The sequence below is a fragment of the Pituophis catenifer genome, unplaced genomic scaffold (genome assembly GCF_029215685.1).
Source record: "Pituophis catenifer annectens isolate HBS135680 unplaced genomic scaffold, rPitCat1.0.hap2 SCAF_3, whole genome shotgun sequence".
Lineage (NCBI taxonomy): Eukaryota > Metazoa > Chordata > Lepidosauria > Squamata > Colubridae > Pituophis > Pituophis catenifer.
Window position 1 is genome coordinate 45,088,159 of NW_027256883.1, and position 20,195 is coordinate 45,108,353.

Below are 20,195 nucleotides of genomic sequence, written 5' to 3' on the forward strand. Positions count from 1 at the left end.
ATTCTTCAGGCAATTTCCATTTATACATAGAAAACCTGAATTCCAATATAACAGATTTTGATTCTTTTTGAAAGCTATTTTGTGTTTAATATAAAATATAAAGAATATTTATATTCTTCTGTTCAATCTTGCCCAATTCTCAGAGACTGCCTGGTCAAGTCCCTGCAAGGTTTTTTAGGCAAAAAATTGTTGGTTTGAGAGAATAGGAGAAATAGTGGAGCTTTTGCTAAAGGGAGGAGAAGAAGTAATTGGTAAGGATTAATTAAGGTATTAATTTAAGCTAATATGTGATACAGGCAAAGCTTGTGGAATTTTCTTGTAGCCAGAAATGAATGAAGAATGGATTCTGGAAGTTTAAAAAAGAAAAACACCTATGTGCAGGAGGGAGGGAGGGCATAAGGAAGATGGGCTAGTGGATCTTGTCATGTTGTGTTATTGACAGCAGTTGAAGGGAAAGGAAGGAAGTTAGTCCAGTATGTCAAGTTGGTTGCTACTGAGGGGATGAAGAGAAAGAAGAAGAAATATGTACCAGTCTTGTCCTTCCATCCCTTCCTTCATCTGCCACAGTTGATGTCTTTGGCTTTTCCTACCTTTTCCCCTTCTCTGAAAGACCCCTGCATCCTCTTTGTTCAGTGCATAAACCAATATATCTTAAATGTATGTTTAGTTTCAGGCATGGACCAGCCAAAAACAACTGTTTTGTGTACAGAATGTTTTGGGCATTCTTAGTTATTATATAGAAAAAAATGTCTTTTATCAGTGATAGCACTCATAATTTAGGTAATATTTCTAATTACAACAAAACAGTTCTCTGACTTGGGACCATAACTTCTGTGTGTATGAAATATTACAATATTAGTGTTGCACCTAGCAGTTCTCCTTAATTGTATATCATTGGAGATTATCAAATGAAGGAATTTACAATCAGAAATTCCTCACCATAGTAAAAATGAAGTTTTGATGAATGTCTGGATTCGATCCTATCTAGGAGCAGAATTCTGCTCATGGAACAGGGCTTTCTTCCTATCCTTTCTTGCTGCAGTTTTTTTTTTCCAATAGCAAAAAAGCCCTACCCCTGTATTTTGTAGGATTCTCTATAAAGTAAGGAGGAGGAATCACTAAGTATTGGTTACCGACCATTGTATGAAGAGAAGTTAATTTATCTTCCTAGAATATTGGCAGATATTTTAAGATCTGGAAATATTTCTGCCTTCTACCTTTCTATGGCACTTTTAAGAATATAAAAAGTTAGTGAGCAAGCTCAGTGTCTCTGCTGCTTTCCGTGTTCTCTTATTAGCTTCTAATATATAATGTTAAACATTATTATGCTACAAAAATATTTTGTTGGCTAGGTTGACTGACGAGCTAAGCTTGTAGAAACCTGTAGGCTATTAATCATATGGAAATGAATGAAATTTACATGAATGCTAGATATCAGAACTTGAGAAAGTACTGTTGCTACAAATCCTAATGTTATAAAAGATAACTGCAGTTATAAGGAGATTGATGGTACTGCAATTATAACAATAAAAGTTCACTTGATCTTTAATTCATTTGGAGAAATAGATAATGTATTCTTGCCACTTTTTAGGGATGAGTTAAAAGAAACTGACATGCTTTATACTGACATCAATAACAAGATACATAGATTGAGGGAGGAAATACTGGAAAATGAAAATCGCCTTGAAGAACTAATCAAGCAAGAAGCAGATACAGAAGCTGACTTAAATTCTTGGCGTGATAAAGTGAGTTTTAAATATTAAGTGCAAAGCATGAAAATTTCAAAAATACAGTAGCACATGAAATACTACAATTGTATCTACTAAGATGGAATGGAATGGAATTCTTTATTGGCCAAGTGTTTGGACACACAAGGAATTTGTCTTTGGTGCATATGCTTTCAGTGTACATAAAGAAAAATAAAATACATTCATCAAGAATCATAAGATACAACACTTAGTGATAGTCCTAGGTTACTAATAAGCAATCAAATAAATAAAACAATTTAAATTGTAAATATACAAGCAACATGGTTATAGTCATAAGTTGAAAGAGATAGGGACTAGGAAGGATGAGAAGAATAATAGTAATACAGTCTTAGTAAATAATTTGATAGTATTGTGAGAATTAGTTGTTTAGGTGATTAGAGTGATGGCATTTGGGAAAAAATTGTCCTTGTGTCTACTTGTTCTGGTGTGCAGTGCCCTATAGCATTGTTTTGCGGGTAGAAGTTGAAACAATTTATGTCCAGGATGTTAGGAGTCTGTAGATATTTTCTCAGCCCTCTTTTTGACTTGTGCAGCATACAGGTCCTCAATGGAAGGCAGGTTGGTAGCAATTGTTTTTTCTGCAGTTCTAATTATCTGTTGAAGTCTGTGTCTGTCTTGTTTGGTTGCAGAGCCAAACCAGACAGTTATAGAGGTGCGGATGAGAGATTCAATAATTTCTCTGTAGAACTGAATCAGCAGCTCTTTGGGCAGTTTGAACTTTCTGAGTTGACGCAGAAAGAACATTCTTTGTTGTGCTTTTTTGATGACGTTTTTAATGTTAGGTGTCCATTTTAACTCTTGAGATATGATAGAATCTAGAAATTTGAAGATCTCTACTGTTGATACTGTGTTGCCTAATATTGTAAGAGGTGGTAGTATAGGAGGGTTTCTCCTAAAATCTACCACCATTTCTACGGTTTTGAGTGCATTTAATTCAAGATTGTTCTGGTTGCACCACAAGGCTAGTTGTTCAACCTCCCATCTGTATACAGATTCATCATTGTCTTGAATGAGACCAATCACTATTGTATCATCTGCTTAGGCAACTTGCCTAAAAAAACTTAGGCAACTTGCAATCAACTAATAAATGTGTTACATAGTGCAGTGAAAATGTTTAATTAAAAATCACATACATTCCATTTTGCACATTCCAATATCAGTATCCAGCATGTTTTAGCAACTAGGGCGTACAGATCCTAACAGGTTCCAGTGGGCTTAACATCAACCTTGTTTTACCCCTCCTCAGGATAGGTGCCATTAAGTTGTTATATATGACAGATAATTAAAGACACAGACTTATTTATGGAATTAATCCCATTTAATGACACTTCCTAGTAAATGTTTACAGGAATATACATTTAGTCCTCTATAATTTTTATATTAATATATTTTTTATTAATATTGTAACTGTTCCTATGAATGGAAATCAGCTAGCTAAAATGGCCTATCAATAATGAGAAGCAACACACAATTATTTCTTTTTCTCCCTGCTCTACAGAGCTGATAATATATAATGTTATGTATCATGTAAAGAAATTATATATGAATAAAGAAAGTATCTATAATAAGTGGGGTTATCAAAAAAAGCTAAATGGTGAGAGATTCAAAACTGAGGAAAGGAAATCCTTCACGCAGATAATAGTTAAGATTATGTGATGTAGCTGCATAAGATATAATGATGTCTATTAATTTAGATTAATTTTGAAGTTGATTCTATAAATTTATAGAAGATATGGTTCATATTTTTAATACCAACATAAATATAATTAGGTTCTTTTTGTATCCTTGTATAATTTCTTTTTATTTTTCTTCGATCCATTATGCCACAATTGAACTTAATTTTTAAAGAATATTTTACTAGTCCTTTAATCTTTTGTTTTTCCTTTTTATACATACACTTTTACTAATGAAGTAAATATGTACATACAGATTTTAAAAAGCTTTTCAGACAATAGGGTTTTTTAGAAAAGACTATAATAATGTTATCACGAAATATATTTAGGGTATTGTTACAAATCAATGTTAATTAAATAATGTATTTTTAATATTAGGAAAGGCGTTTGAAGTTGAAAATTTCAAGACAAGAAAGTGAAAACAGACAATTGCTGGATGAGTTCCTCAAAAAGGTCAAGACTGTGGAAAGCTCAGTAAGTTTTAGAATTCACATATTTAAAACATTTTTCCATTCAACTCATGCCATATTAAATTATGTATTTTCATAATAATTTATATGCTATATATGCTATCTGTAGAAATCCAATAAAGAATCTGATCTACAAAAACTGAAGGATAAGCTTGCACATGATCTTCAGCAGTTCACTAATTTGCAAGATGAAATCCAATATCTTAAAAATGAAAATGCCGGTTTTATGTACAAATTCAGAGACAGGTAAGTGGCACCGTGTTAACACCTAATAAGTTTACATTCTGAATAACTCCAATTCAACAGTATTTTATTTTTAGTCTTTTTATTCTCACTGAAGACATTTGAGCTGTATATAAATTAATTTGGAGAGATTAGATGATTTCTGTTGAACTTTATATTTAATTGAATATATATTTCATTATATATTTAATTTATATGCAGAAAATTACCAGTGAGATAAAGGAAAATACAATGAATGTACAGACATATGTGTAAAAAAGGCAGTTGAAGAAGGATAGTATGGATAATATTTATATCTTAATAGAAGAAACATAGAACAAGGTAACAGAAATGGAGTTGTTAGATTTTAGAGAAATATGTTAGGCATAACAAGTCGGATGTGATCATCTAATATTAAAATTGGTGCCATTTTACATATCAAAATGTCAAACTAGAAATCATAAAAAAGCAACTAATTTGCTAAACCATTATCTAAGAAAAATGTTCCCAAGTTTTGCTTCTATATCAGAGGAGTTAGTGTAATATTTGAAAAAGAGACAGTGTAATATCACTTTTTTAATGATCAGGAAATAATTCAGGAAAATACAGAATGTCTATTCTGAATAAATTAGTGGAAACCATTATTAAAGATAAAATTATCAAAACAGAGTTATGCATGACTATGTTTAGTGAAGTTAGACAATAACCAGTGTATATGTTTTGCTGAGGCATGGCTTGTTTTAACCATACTTTGTTAAAAATGCTGCAGTGGGGGATTAATGCATAATGTTAAGGCATAAACCATGGTTCAATACTATTCTGTGAGAACAACTCTGGGGGAAATTAGCCACTACAACAATAGACCACCTTGTATTACACCTCAGCACAACTATTCAAATAAGGTAATATCTTGGTGATTCAACTACACCTATTTTCACTAGCAAAAATGTAAATCAAGGCTATTTTCTTACTCTTCTTTCAACTTTTACATTAACAATATTGTTGTGGTGTTTGCTAAACCAGAATTCTATCTTCCTTCCCTTTCCCACTGCCTCATTTTTGTCCTCCTTTATGCTGATGTTGCAGCCTAAGGTTATGTCTTTAACTATGTAAGCTTCAAAGATGCCTTAAGCTCTATCACTTTACTGCTCTAGTGAAAACCATCAAATAAATTATTGTAGAACAAAAGTACTACTATTCTATAGGAAACACTTAAATGCCCCAATTAGATGAATTATCAATGGTAAAAATATCAAACATCTAAAAATCTAGATGTCTGTTTTCAATATTCTACCTGATGGTCTACTCAAACAAGGGATCTTCTAATGAAAGCCCTGAAAGTAAATGTGCAGATCAGTTTAGTAACAATTATTTTCCAGCAGCTATTAAACTAATTAAAACTAAAGGTCTAGGTTTGATGCTATATGGTGCTCGGTTAAATATTTATGAGTCTCCTAGATAGCTTTGAAGCAATTTAATCCAAATTCTTGAAAATTTTACTATGAGTTTCTTATTGAACTTTCAGTGCTCTAATATGACTAGAATTAGGCTGGATTTCCCTTAGGGCTCAATTAAGACTTTGTCATCTTAGATTCTAGCTGAAGCAAGTCTGTTAGGAAACTTCCTTAGTCCATCTCACCTTGCTGGATAGGGTCTCTTCCAACCTAAGAAGACATATTTAGTGACAATTTAATCTGGTTAAGTCTAATGTCTTTGTCACTGTGCCATATAACATCTCTCAGCTATATCTGTGCTCTTCTACTCCATTCTGATATAAAAGGCAAACTGTTTGTGATTCCCAGTAATTTCATGTTCAAATTGTTTTCTTGACAACACCACTGAAATGCCTTCTGCAGATGTTTTTCCAGATTTCTAGTTTAACCGACAGTTCTTCCATTCAGTTAATACTCATGTCCAACCTGATTAGCATTTGAAGATGAATGTTCTAATTTCTCCACAACAAATAACGGTTACACTACTAATGATAAATACGGTTTTATTCTCTTTTTTGTTTACTCTATAAATATGTTTAAAAATAATTTTATATTATGTCAGTGAACTCCCAATAATAAAAGATTAAGCAAACTATGGCATTTCTTTATAAAAGCATAACAAAATATGCAGCCATTCTAAACTACCGTTTAGAAAGTTCGGAGTATAAGACGCACCTGAGTATAAGATGCACCTTAGTTTTTGGGGAAGAAAATAAGAAAAAAACTGATTGGCAGTGGATCGGAATACCCCCAATCAGCTGTTCCCAGAGGTGAATTTTAGCCACAGGTTCCTTGGTTGTGAGCTCTCCGCCTTGCTTTTTTTTTTTTTTTTTTTTTTTTTGCTTTTTTTCCCTGCCTCTGAAACTTCTGAAACTCTGTTTCAGAAAAAACTTATTTTCCTGCCTCTGAAAATCTCCAAAACAGAGCTTCAGAAAAAAAGCCTTTGAAGCTCTGTTTGAGGGCTTTTTTCTGAAACTCTGTTTGGGGGCTTCTTTTCTGAAGCTTCCTTTCTGATGCTTTTTTCAGCCTCTGAAACTTCTGGTTGAGAAGCTGGGCGGGGCTACATTTGGAGTATAAGATGCACCCAGATTTTCACCCTCTTTTGGGGGAAAAAGGTGCATCTTATACTCCGAAAGATACGGTACTGAAAAAGTGCTAATATTGTAAGCAGTTTTAACATTTGTTTTAAACAGTGCAAAAAGGAAAATGGGCTACCAATCAGAAATTCAGGTTTTGCAGAAAAATATTCGTAGGCTGGAAGAACATTTAAAAAAAGTAAATAAAGACCTTTATGCTGCTGAATTGGCTTATGACGACGCCAAAACAAAACTGGATGAACTGAATGAGGCCATTGGTAAAGAAAAATCACGTTTCAAGGTTGTTTAATACTACTGAATTTGCATTGTATTTAATTATAAGATGTTAAATTATTGCATTGAACAGAATAGAATATTTTTTAAAAAATTTGATTTATATGCCGCCCTTCTCCGGAGACTCAGGGCAGCTTACAATGCGTTAAGCAATAGCCTTCATACTTTTGTATATTTATACAAAGTCAGCTTATTACCCCCACAAACTGGATCCTCACTTTACCTACCTTAGAAAGGATGGAAGGCTGAGTCAACCTTGAGCCTGGTGAGATTCGAACTTACAGTAATTGCAGGCAGCTGGTGTTAATCACAATGCTTTTAGTCTGATGAGCCATCTGGCCCTTAATATTACTGCATTAATCCAATTTTGTATTTAAAGAAATTGTTTTTTCTGGAAAAAAACAAGATTTCAGTAATATTTATTTCATTTCTGTGAAAAACTTTGTATCTGATTTTTTTTTTCCTAGTTACAGAAGCTTGCCAGGTCACTTTTTCTAGTATGTTTTTGACCATATTTTGCATTATTCTTTTCTATTGCACTGTTTGCAAACCTAGGAACAAGCATCACTATTCAAGAGAGATATTTGCAGCTAAATACCCTGTTTTTCCCAAAATAAGACATGCCCTGATAATAAGCCCAATCGGGCTTTTGAGTGCATGGCAATAAGGCCAAGCGCTTATTTCAGGGTTCAAAAAAAATATAAGACAAGGTCTTATTTTCAGGGAGATTTTTACATACATTGCTAATGAACAAGTATATTGTATTCTTTATCCAACTCTGACAGGATGTCAAAATCTGCATCTAGCATAAGTAATCATTATATGTTACATTTCCTATGACTTATAGTTGAATTTTACTAAGGTTTATGATGATTTCAAATTTCTGTAATTGAAAATATACTTCTTATAGAATTAAAAAGTAAATCCTTCTATTAATCAGGAAAGAGAAAGACATGATATATATGAAAGAAACTAGAGTAATTTTTAATTGGGGTATGATCCATTTGCTATCCCACAATCAATAAGAAATATCAGTAACTAAATAAAGAGCCAGTTTGGTGTAGTGGTTAAGGTGCTGGCCTAGAATCCAGGAGACAGCTCTAATATTGTTTTAAGCATGAAAATCAGCTGTGTGACTTTGGGACAGTCACTTTTTCTCAATCCTACCCACCTCACAAAGTTGTTATTGTGAGAAAAACAGGAGGAGGAAGGAATATTAGGTATGTTGAGTTTTGGATAAAATAATAAAGACAATATAAAATCTAACAAATAAATAAGAGGAATGCTTTTTACTATAGTGCTTTCTTCTCTTTGCAACACTATACTAGTTCTGACACTGTTCCATATAATTTGGCAATTTCCTTGTTCCCCAGGAGAAATTTTAAAATGTTTGGGTAACTACAAAAGAAAGAAGCAATATTTGATTGCCTGCTTCTTAAGGCTAAAACAGAATGACTGGCCCAGAGTCACCCATTTAACATTTGTGGCTAAGGTGGGAATAGAACTCACAGTCTCCTGGTTTCCAGGCCAGCACCTTAACCACTATGCCAAACTGACTGTCTTTGGGAAATTACTCTAATTATTTTCATGGAAGAGTTCCATCAGTGGAAGATAACCTATAGAAGTTCTAGCACTTGCATTATTGAGACACTGTGTAATATCACTTACCCTTCCATCAGTAAATGCTGGTTTCTTTTTAAATTGCATTTTCTTCCTGGGGCTACTTATAGGGGGGCGTGGGGGACAGAAGGAACAGAAAATGCTTCAATAAAGTAATCCTGTAATATGGCATTAATAATTAAAACTACAGTATGTAGAAATAGTGACCCAAAAGTTAAGAATGCTTCAGCCAGCCTTTAAAGAGCATATGTTAATGGAATACTTAAATTGGCTAGTTACAAAAGCAATCCAACTGACCCCTTTTCATCTGATTTGCAGATTATTTATTTTGTGGTAGTTTCTGTACTTTTTTGTCTACTATTGATTGCAATTGTTCTTTTTATGTTATAGAATTTGGAAGAGAATATTAAAAAACAAATTAGAGATGAAATAAGTGCTTGGAAGCTGACTCAGGTAAGGAAAATAACTTTTTAAAATATTCAGATTTTTTTAAAAAATATATTCACACAACCTCTTCTGTATAATTTATGGCATGATGTATGGGAAGATTGCTTGGAATGCTAAGCTATATATAGACAGCATTAAGATCATTTTACTATACTAAGGGTACTTTAAAGAAGAATTTACACAAAGCTATTTTCTTGGGTGTCTATTTATCTTGCCTTGCAGGGGAGGAACCATCAGCCCTAGATGACCATATGATCAAATTGTATCTTTCTTTTTTAACCCATTAATACATCTCTTTTTTCACTCTATCCCCTATGTAATCAATTTGAAACAGATTATCTAGAACATATTTTTACGCCAGGGCTCAATCTAATAATATGTGAAAAAATGATACATGATATATACAGAGGAGGGTTTTTTCTTTTTTAATTTAAAGACATATCTGTCTCAGATATGTACTTTTGATAAAATCAGACTGTCTATTTCTGGATGTCTCCCTTTAGTTCAAGTACTTCAGTAAATGTTTTTTAAACGTTTTATTTTATAAACAGAAAAGACTTAAAGCACTACAAGCAGAGTTAGAAAGAAAGAAAAAGGAGCATGAGAAATTAATGGAAAAGATGAAGAGTAAATTAAAAAAATATGAGCTGCTTTCAGCTGAACAAGCAGAAATACTGGAAAAAAATAAAGATGTGCACAAAGAACTTATGGAGGTAGGTTAAATAAGAACATGTTGAAATGTTGCTTCATTATACTTCCCTTGTTAAGTGCTTTTGCATTTCCTTCACAGAATATAATGGAACACAAATTGGCATTTGGAATAAATCAACATGTCAATATGAATTAAATGTAAAATAACTTCTCTGTGGCTATAATGGCTTCAGTGATATGCAAAAAAAGAGATTGAAATAATTATATTTTCAAAATGGCACATTAATGGCAGTGAGTAATACTATCAGCTCTTCCCCAAGAAACAAAACTCAGTAGAATCAATGTGATAAAGACCAAAAGGCTTATTGGGAATGTAGGAGCAATTGTACATGTTTGTTTTTACTTGTACATATGTTTTAGTGAAAACTAGTATTATGTAGGCATCCTCATTCTAAGAGTAAAACTTTTTATGTTTGATTCCTTAATTGTTAATTAAAAATGTCCATCACTAAGATCACTGCTGCCCTCTGTATTCCATGGGTTCTGGGTTTTATTGGGGCCTAGGAATCTTAGCTGCTAAATTATTAGTTCAGCTTACTCCAGAGGAAACACTACAAATTCAGTTTTGCAGCCACTATCTCCAAGTGGTAGAGTGAATGACATTCTACTGGTGGGAACTTTTCACTAATCCATCTGCTCAGCTGTAGTGATTTTCCCCATCTTTCCTGTAGCCATTATAACTTGCCAGGTTCCTCTGTCTTCCTCAGGCATTCTGTGGGATGGCTTCGTCATTTTCTTTACACTTGGCAGGTTTTGCCCTCCCCCCACCATACATTGAAATGATAAGAAAAGATGAAAGTGGATTGCCAGTTAGTTCACTGCTTGTTTCTGTGTCTTTCCTTTTACTATCTGGAGGGAGCAACTTACTGACTCCATGGATGAATAAAGTTCAGTAGTGGAAACATTGGATAGAACTGTTGCTAAGGATTTGAGAGACCTGGCCAATGACTGTATGGAAGTGATAAAGTTTAATAACAAATGTATCAGACTTCATTTTGATTGGAGTCTATTACTCTTTTTTAGTCTGCATTTGTATTTTTCAGAAAATAGCTGAATTAAATCAGAAGATCAAAGAACTTGATGACGAGGAGGAAACTGTGAACAATGAATTAGAAAATAAAAAGAAATGTGCTCAGAACCTATTAGATGATAAAAAGGTGAATGTGTTAATATTAGCATCAATAAGTTTTGTTTATTTTCAAATGCTAAACAGATGCTTGTCTTCCCTTATCTTGAATATATCTAAACCTTTCTGTATGTGGTACAGTATTCCTTTCCCTTTCTTAAGTGAACCTAATCATATCCTTAATCTTGAAATGGAGTAAAATACAAATTCATGTTGGGGTCACTTCTATTTCTTTATTATGAGTATGGACTCTTAATATTTGGGGGACTTTGAAGAAAGGAAGGTAAAGATTACTATGAGGAAGAAAAAGTATTCAACTCTGATAGAAATAGCCTGCTGATTATACCTTTGCACAGCAGATGGCATCTTTTTGTAAATTATGGTAGATGTTTACTGCTGTAGTTGTCTATATTAGCAAATGAGATACTTTGTCTATTATTATGAATACTGCGTTTATGTAAATGTATTTATAATTGCAGGCCTTTGTATAAAATGTCTTATGTGTATTATTGTTGTGTTGCATTGGATTTTATTGTGTATATTTGTAAGTGATTGAGAAATTAATGTGGCTAACCAGGAGAGTTCACATCTATAATTTAATCAAAACAGTGCTTTTAATCTTACTCTAGAGTCCCTAATTCTTTTTTGAATAATAATAAGAACAACAGCAGCATTGACAAAAGTCCCTTGTACCCATGGGTAATTGGGCAAAATGGAGAATTACTGTATCACCTAATCCTAAAGTACTGTATAATGGAAAAAATGCAATCACAAATAAATCTAAAAGTAGTCAGGGAAATTGTATATCTGAACACCCTTCACCCTATCACCTTACCTGATAAGTGAAATTAGGCAAAATAAAAAAATCGAACAAGTACTAAGCAATATAAATTAAACCAGGATATAGGAGAAAAGGAAATCTAACTAAACATAATTTATGTCAGTACTGTTCACAATACATATCCATATATTTTTATCCTTGCAAACTATCCTTGCTTCTACCATGTCTATGGATCAGTTTGAACAAACCAATCAGCTACTATGTTTCATATGGTGCCAAAAAGATACAGTATTTTGCATTTCCTTTATAGGAAATTGCACAAATAGAGCACCAAAAACAAAGAAAGCTCTCTTGTGTTACCATGTTACTGGGAAAATACTTCCAGAACAACAATGAGAAAAATCAGATCTTAAAATAATAGTTGTTTGTTTGTTTGGTTGGTTACTTACTTACTAAATTTGTATGTCACCCAACCCACGATCAAGCAACGGGTGGTGAATAAAAGCACCTGTCATAAAAGCAAAAATGTAAAACATTAAAAAAAACATTAAATATTAAAATTAACAGAAATTAGGTACAATGTGGATGTGGATGGGATCTTCTTCTTAATCCATTAACTATCTTCAGCATGGAATGCCCTCATCAGGGTCCCAGGCCAATCAACAGAACCAGGTTTTGAGGCTCTTTATGAAAGTCAAGAGGGTGGGGACAGATCTCAGATCTCAATGGGCATGATGTTCCAGAAGGCAGAAGCCATGCAGAAAAAGCCCTTCTCTTGGACTGTGCCAGTTGGAAGTCCTTGACTGGCAATGTCTGTAGCATGCCCCTTTTGCTGGAATGAGTTGGGCATGCCAGTCCTGTTGGGGTGAGATAATTCCTCGGGTAGCCTGGGGCCCATGCCAAAAAGCACTTTAAAAGTGTAACCAGCACCTTGAATGGGACCTGGAAGTAAGCTGGTAATCAGCGCAGCTTGTACAACAGTGGTGTTACATATCCACATGACTGCACTCTGTGCTAGCTGTAGCTTCCAAATATTCTTCAAGGGTAGCCTATGTAGAGCACATTGCAGTAATCCAAACACAAGATGACCTAGGCATGAGTGACTGAGTGTAAGAACTAGTGATCCAGGAAAGGACACAACTGGTGTACAACACAAACTTGGGCATAGGCTCTCCTAGTAATATCATTATCAATAATAATATTATTAATTTTGGGCAAAAAAAGAAATCCATCATTAGGAAACATCATAGCCCTCCTAATTCTATATCAAGTAAATATTTTAAAATAATTGCATTGAATGTTGACTCATATTTAGATGTAGAATCTGGGATGCATTTTCTGGTAAAAGTCATGTAATTTATTGTTTTGCAAGACTTCAGTTTCTGTATTTAATTCTGCGTTTGATTTTTTTTTCAGTTTCTTTTATATTTCATATTACGAAATTGCTATTTATTATATTTTTATCTGCCTTTATTACTTTATTTTAGTGACTTTAGGCAGTGAAGTTACCTAATATTCCTCCCTCTTCCACAACAACCACCCTGTAAGTTGAATTGAGAGAGAGTGACTGGCCCAAAGTCACTCAGCCAGTGGCTATTGCTATGTATTTGCAATAATTTTATTTAAAATGTTTTATCATTTGCTCTGATCTCTATACCCTACTTGGCTCTTTTGGGTGGCATGGCAGAGTGTGATTTGGGTAGGAATTAATACTCTTCAGGGGGAGAAGTGATGAGCCGCGGTGGTGCAGTGGTTAGAGTGCAGTGCTGCAGGCTATTTCTGCTGATCACCGGCTGTCAGCAGTTTGGCAGATCGAATCTCACCAGGCTCAAGGTTGACTCACCTTCCATCCTTCCGAGGTTGGTAAAATGAGGACCCAGATTGTTGGGGACAATATGCTGACTCTGTAAACCGCTTAGAGCAGAGGTCTTCAAACTTGGCAGCTTTAAGACTTGTGGACTTCAACTCCCAGAATTGAAGTCCACAAGTCTTAAAGCTGCCAAGTTTGAAGACTCTAGCTTAGAGAGAGCTGTAAAGCACTATGAAGCGGTATATAAATCTAAGTGCTATTGCTGTTGCTACCTTCTAACTTGTAAGAGGGAATGGTATGTATTCCTTCCTGAAGAGACCATTTCTCATTTCAATATAGTAGACAACTATGCAGTCTCCAGGTTATGCTTTCTGGGAGGATTCTAAAGAAGATGTTAGGGCTTCAGCTACAAAGAATTCTATAAGAAATGAATTATCTGGATCCACTTCAGCCAATAATCAAACCTGGGCATAGGCCTGAAACAGCATGGTAGATAACCATGGTCTGGAACTTGGTGGAGGGAGGTGGGCCGCTCAATTAGACTTCTTGGTGATATTACTATTGACTGTGTTATTCTTCTGAACCACCTTTGAGGGATTTGGAGCTTTAGACATCATGTGAAAGTGGTTCCATTCCTTCCTAAGTGGGCAATTCTAGTCATTGATAATGGGAGATTAGTGAATAAGCCTCCAATATGGAATGTCTATGAAGGTGACCCAGAAAGTACAACCACTGATTCAGTGATTAGACTATTGATGAGGGTAAGGAGCAGTGGTGGGATTCAGCCAGTTCGCACCACTTCGGGAGAACCGGTTGTTAACTTTCTGAGCAGTTTGGCAAAGTGGTTGGAAGAAATCATTGGGCAGAGAACCGGTTGTTAAATTATTTGAATCCCACCACTGGTAAGGAGTATAACACCAATGCTTCAGTAACTAAATTGATTGCCAACCCCAGTACAAACTATATGATTGACTTCCATGTAGCTTCAGAATCATCTCTTCCAAGTCTGGTCGTTCTTCCTGACGGTGAAAATCATTTCTTATATACTCATCATGTGAAACAATAATAAAAAGCAAATTAAATTATTTAATTTGGTTTTAATTAAGTTTCTAACTTTTGTATTTATGTATTTTATTTTGTGCCTGTTCACCACCCTGAGTCCTTCGGGAGTAGGGCAGTATATAAATTTAATAAAACAAACAAAAACAAACAAAACAATAAAACAAACAGAGGAAAGACATATTGAGCAATGCACAAAAATGAAATTATCTCATTTGTAAAACATATTTCAAAACAATAACTGATTTAAACAAGGGTACCTTTACTGAAATCATGTTACCTAACTTGCATTACATTTTCAACTGCAGTTATGAAAATAGTTCTGTTTTGGGATAAGTAATTTAATGCATCATTGCATGTAATTGTGCTTTTAAACCTTTTTTTTTTAATTTTCAGGAGAAATATTTAGGCATTTCAAGCCAATTTACTAAAGTCAATGAGGAAATTGCACATTTACAAAAAGAAATTGCAAAATTAAGTGCTTTAAGGAAAGGACAGGAAAGCCAGATAGACAATGTAGAAAAATCTGTAGTCATGTTGAGGTAAGAATCACATTCCAATAAATAATGCATAATGTTAAGTTGGGAGCAATGGAATGGGAGCTTTCAAAAATTTCTCACTTTGAAGCCGCTGTCCCAGTCTCTTACATGTGTTCCCCAGGACTCCAGAGGACATTCTGAGAGGAGCACAGTTCGATCCAGAGAGCAAAGAAAACTGAAAAGCTGTACTGTTGCAGTTTAAATACCTACAAAAATATATGTATGGGAATGTTTTTCCCACCAACACAAAAATAAGAGATAGGGTTCCTGACAAAAAGGACATGGGGAAAAGACAATACTGTACATGACACAAATTATACCTCAGAACTGATATAAATCAGATAACAGTTGCAAAACCTTTAGAAAATTCCAGTGAACATAAAGAAAGACAATAAATAGTGTTGTGGCATCTTTAACACAAATTTATTTTGCTATAAAATTTTGTGAAATATGGATAAATGCACAAACACACATGACTTACACACATTACACACACACACAAACACACACACATACTACATACATACACCATTTAATAAAATGTATTAAACATAAGGAAAACAACACAATGAAGTATTACTGTGGTTCATATGTCCTCTGGGGTTCATAGTGTCCTCTCTGACATTTAACTAATGCATGATTAATTTCACCTATATCTTTATCATCATATTACATGTGAAACCACAGGATGTCTCAAGATATGAAGTACGTCTATGAAATCATTTCAGCTTGTAAAAACTTCTTTGTGAAGAGTTGTAAATCACAGACATCTATCACAGACATTTCTTAGAATGATAACATTTGCTTTGTGATATCACAGTCTCAGTTCCATACATTATATACTTATGCATGACCCAAGTACAAAAGGGATGAAGTTTGTGTTGTGACAATCTGACTCATGTTTTGTCATATGCCCTGGGTACTGATGGTAAATAAACTGTTTTCAAGAACTATAATCATGGAATATTGTATAGGACGAAAACTGATCTTTCTTCTATTCCAAAGAAATTAGAACCCTTTTTAAAACATTCCTATATAACTAAACTATGCTTTTTATAGTCTTTATGCAGGCATATAGGGACACCAACAAACAAACAGATACTGTATGTAGACATAATTGGATGAACAAGATTAGAATCAAATAGATTACATAATTAAAAAAAAAACAAAAGATGGAGGCAATCCAGTCAATCAAGACATTTTCAGATTCAGATTGACGAACAGACTATGAATTGCTAGTTTTAAATATATGAAATTAAAGAAAGTAGGTGTGCCAGCACATTTTAACCTGGAGGCCTTATAAACAGAATATAAGATCAATGTAAGATACATGTTTAATATGCTTATATCATACAAATATGAATTGGAGGATCAGGAAAGAGCAATGATACCATGAAATCAAATACAGCCAACAATTATGAGGAAGAACTAATAACTTTTCAGAAAAAGCTGAAGGAAATGTACTGATCTCAATCAGAAATGTAAACAGGAAAAAATAAGAACAATAAAATGAGATATGTTGTTTTAAGATCAGGGAAATCACAGGAAATTTTATAACTAAATTAGGAATATTCAAGAGCAATCATTTGATGGAGATTTTAAAAAAAGATAGGAAGAAGCCTACTGTAAATTTAACAGTGGGTTTAGAGAATGAAACATTTTAGAAGGAGAATATATTCATTAATAAGAGATAGATTAGTTGATGAACAGAAAAGCACTAAGCACAAAGGAAATGCCCACTGAAAAGGGAAGTTAAAGTATTAACACCTCTCCTTCAACAAATATGGAACAGGCTGCATGGCATACAGATTGGGTAAGATTGCATATACTGTACTTGTACCAAAAAAGAGGGGATGCAAGTAAATGTATGGATCACTGAATCATTACAGTGATTCTCCATGTAAGCAAAATTCTGCTTAAAATTTTGTACGAACTACAGAGCCAGACATGCAGAAAGAGGATGGCAAATGAATTAACAAGTTTCAGAAAAAATAAAGGATTAAGAATAATCAACTAATATGATCAACAAGCAGGAACTTAATTATTTTGGATTCTAAGTCTCCTTGGCAAGATTGAGGAAACTAGGTATAACCACAGATATGTATGGATGGGCTCAAGAGCATTAACGAAATGTCCTTAGAAAAGCTAGTTACTCAATAGGGACAGCTCAAGATGGAAAACATTTCTTTGTGTACTGTAGTCACCAGGATCTGAACCTATTTGCTACTAACTAGAAGTTTTAACTACTGACAAGAATGTGTCCATTTTGTTACACTTCACAACATTGTACCGCAGCTAAGCTATATATATGTTTTGTTAAAGATTAGGGCTTCAATCTCTTAACTTTCACTTAAAATGTTTTAAGTGGTACCAATTGAGATACATATGTGACTTAGTTTAAATCAGGTTCATGTGGTTTACATTATTATATAAATTTATATTCTACATCTATAAAATATCTTTGGAGGTAGGTGTGGGTGTGGGTGTGTGGGTGTGTGTACATTTAGATTTAGCTGGGATTGGTACTGAAAAGAAATGGCCCAATAAACTGTACATGCACATTGCCCTTACACATTTATAAAGCATCTCACTAGATTGCAATCACTGTTTCCGCATGAGCAGTTTGCCTAATAGTTCTGAGTAATTTTTCATACAAGTAATGATATATTTTCTCTCCCTTAAAGAGAAAAATATACCAAAATAAAGTCCAAGGAAGAAAATACTCAGAGATTAGTTGATTTTCTCTATGCCCGGCTGGATGCTGTTAGAAAAAAAATAAAGACAGACAACATAATATTTGATGAGCTGCTGTGGAATAGACAAAATGATTTGAAAATTAAGAAGGTTTGTGCTATTTACATTATTATTATGTTTCATTTTTCTTGATAAAATGAATATGTACTATAGTTAAATTGATTTCCTTTTCTGAGAAAAGTATAGCAAACAATATATGGGCATTCTGGTGAACCATCTTGGAAAAAAGAACATTAACCAAAAGACACTATGTCCTTCCAATGTGGACACTTGTTTCTTATTAATAGTTTCCCTATGAAAGTTCCATGTTCATGTAACACGTTTCTAACTAATGGTATATGGGAATGACCAGGCAAAGAAATGCAACCAAAGGATCTGTTGGAGAAAAGGCAGCTGAGCTCATTAAAAATTGAATGTGGGTGGGGCAAGGAGCTCAGAAGAGACCCTCTCTACTTTCTTGGGCTGTAAAGGTGGGGGAGGGAGAATTTGCAAGTTTCTGTTAAAATAGCTTTACAATAATGTAAAACTAGCTCATCTGGTTGTGTTTCTTGTCTGGACCACCTTATAAGCTGATAGTAACAAAGTTGACACACTGGAGGACCATTAGATTTCATATGTGAATCTCCAAGTATAAGATAAATGACACATAGGAGTTCCCATACAATGAGTTCTGTAGCTTTATAATGCTGATACACAGCCATACAAAAGTATCAGTGCAAAGTTGATCATAGGTTGAATATATGTGCAATCCCCAACATAGGACTGGAACTGTAAGTATTTTTTGTTTCAGCCAGATTGCTTACTGGAGTTAATGAAGATGCTGTTGGTTGATCTAAGCTTCCCAAGTCATAAACATGCAACCAGAGAGCCTTCCTTGATCTTAAAATATGTATTGCATTTTCCTGTTCCAGAGAGTAAGAAATATAGTCTCCTAAAAAAAGTCCCGGTTGTTTTCCTTTGCAATTTTTTCTCCTGAGACTATGTTTGGCATCTAAAATGGGTCCCTTAAGCTTTTTCAGAAAATTTATCTAAGCCCTTACAGAACCATGGTATGCATTGGATGAATTTTGTCCTGTCACTTTTTCTGTTACTAATATACTTCACAAGCAAGGTGGTATTATGGTAGTGAGAATGTGTTGTGGGATACTGAGGCAAATCTGTATTTTATATACTTGCATTATGCCATTGAGTGGAGTGTGCATTGCATTATGACTTTTGTCATTTGTCCCTCTTGACTGCCCTTGCCCATGCTTGCAAAGTTGTTGGGACAAGAATAAAAATGAAAGATGATCCTAGATCTTTACAGAGATAAAATGAGAGATAATTGAAATCAACACATTAAAAAATATTCTCCAAAACTTTTTGGAAGATTATAGTGGAACAGAATAGTTATCTTCCATTCTGTTAACAGCAGCCTCCATTGTATTTTAGATATTTCCACAAATAAAATGTGACTTTTATTTTCTCATACCATAGATTACTCCTTTGTATTTTAGTATACTAAAACTACTATACTTCAGTAGCATAGAGTACATTTGGTCAGTGGTGATTGTCTCATTGGTTGCACCCTTTCTTGTGCAAGGACTCTCTATTTGATGGCCTAGAACATTGAAGTACACTTTACAAAGGCCTGTTCTTGAAAATGTAGAAGCCACAGTTAGTGTAAAATGTGGCAGTAGGGCTGTTTATTGGAATATCTTTTACAAGCTTCACAATACCTAAGGCAAAGGTCCCCAAACTCTTTAGCTCATACACCTCTTCATGAAGTTTCGGATTGTTCATTGACCCCTAAACATTTATTACATGGAAATAATTTGATAAATACTATTTTAAGTAATAGTACTATGGATGATAATAATAATAGTTGTAAAATAGTCAAAATGCCCAGATTAAAATATTGTGAGATTTCCAAAGATAAATTGATAAAGTTTTGTCAGATAACATACCAGATTTAACAGTGGTGGAAAAGAAAAGCATGGATAATTGATATGGCAACCGTTGGAGATAGAATAGAACCAGTGGTGGGATTCAGCAAGTTCACACCACTTCGGGAGAATCGGTTGTTAACTTTCTGAGCAGTTTAGCAAACTGGTTGTTGGAAGAAATCATTAGGCCAGAGAACCGGTTGTTAAATTACTTGAATCCCACTATTGAATAGAACACAGAGAATGGGGAAGATCACAGAATATCAATACCTGAAAATCAAAGCTGAAATATTACGGAATGAACTGGCTATGGCACCACTTTCCTATAATGATCATTTCACATTATTTACATAATAATTTTCTAAAAAGTCAATCAAAAATAATAATGGAACATTTGCTGGCTTTGTTTTAATCTTGTAAAATGGC

General features: G+C 34.0%; 1 protein-coding gene across 1 annotated transcript in view; it reads left to right on the forward strand.

The window, feature by feature from the left end:
* CCDC178 (coiled-coil domain containing 178) overlaps positions 1 to 20,195 on the forward strand; it is a 112,644-nt gene that overhangs the window by 13,393 nt on the left and 79,056 nt on the right. Inside the window, exons 8-16 of the mRNA XM_070942319.1 lie at positions 1,592 to 1,745; positions 3,821 to 3,916; positions 4,022 to 4,158; positions 6,821 to 7,004; positions 9,008 to 9,070; positions 9,616 to 9,777; positions 10,819 to 10,932; positions 14,948 to 15,093; positions 17,775 to 17,934. Of these exons, the coding sequence (XP_070798420.1) occupies positions 1,592 to 1,745; positions 3,821 to 3,916; positions 4,022 to 4,158; positions 6,821 to 7,004; positions 9,008 to 9,070; positions 9,616 to 9,777; positions 10,819 to 10,932; positions 14,948 to 15,093; positions 17,775 to 17,934 (1,216 nt within the window). The remainder of the gene's footprint in view (positions 1 to 1,591; positions 1,746 to 3,820; positions 3,917 to 4,021; positions 4,159 to 6,820; positions 7,005 to 9,007; positions 9,071 to 9,615; positions 9,778 to 10,818; positions 10,933 to 14,947; positions 15,094 to 17,774; positions 17,935 to 20,195) is intronic.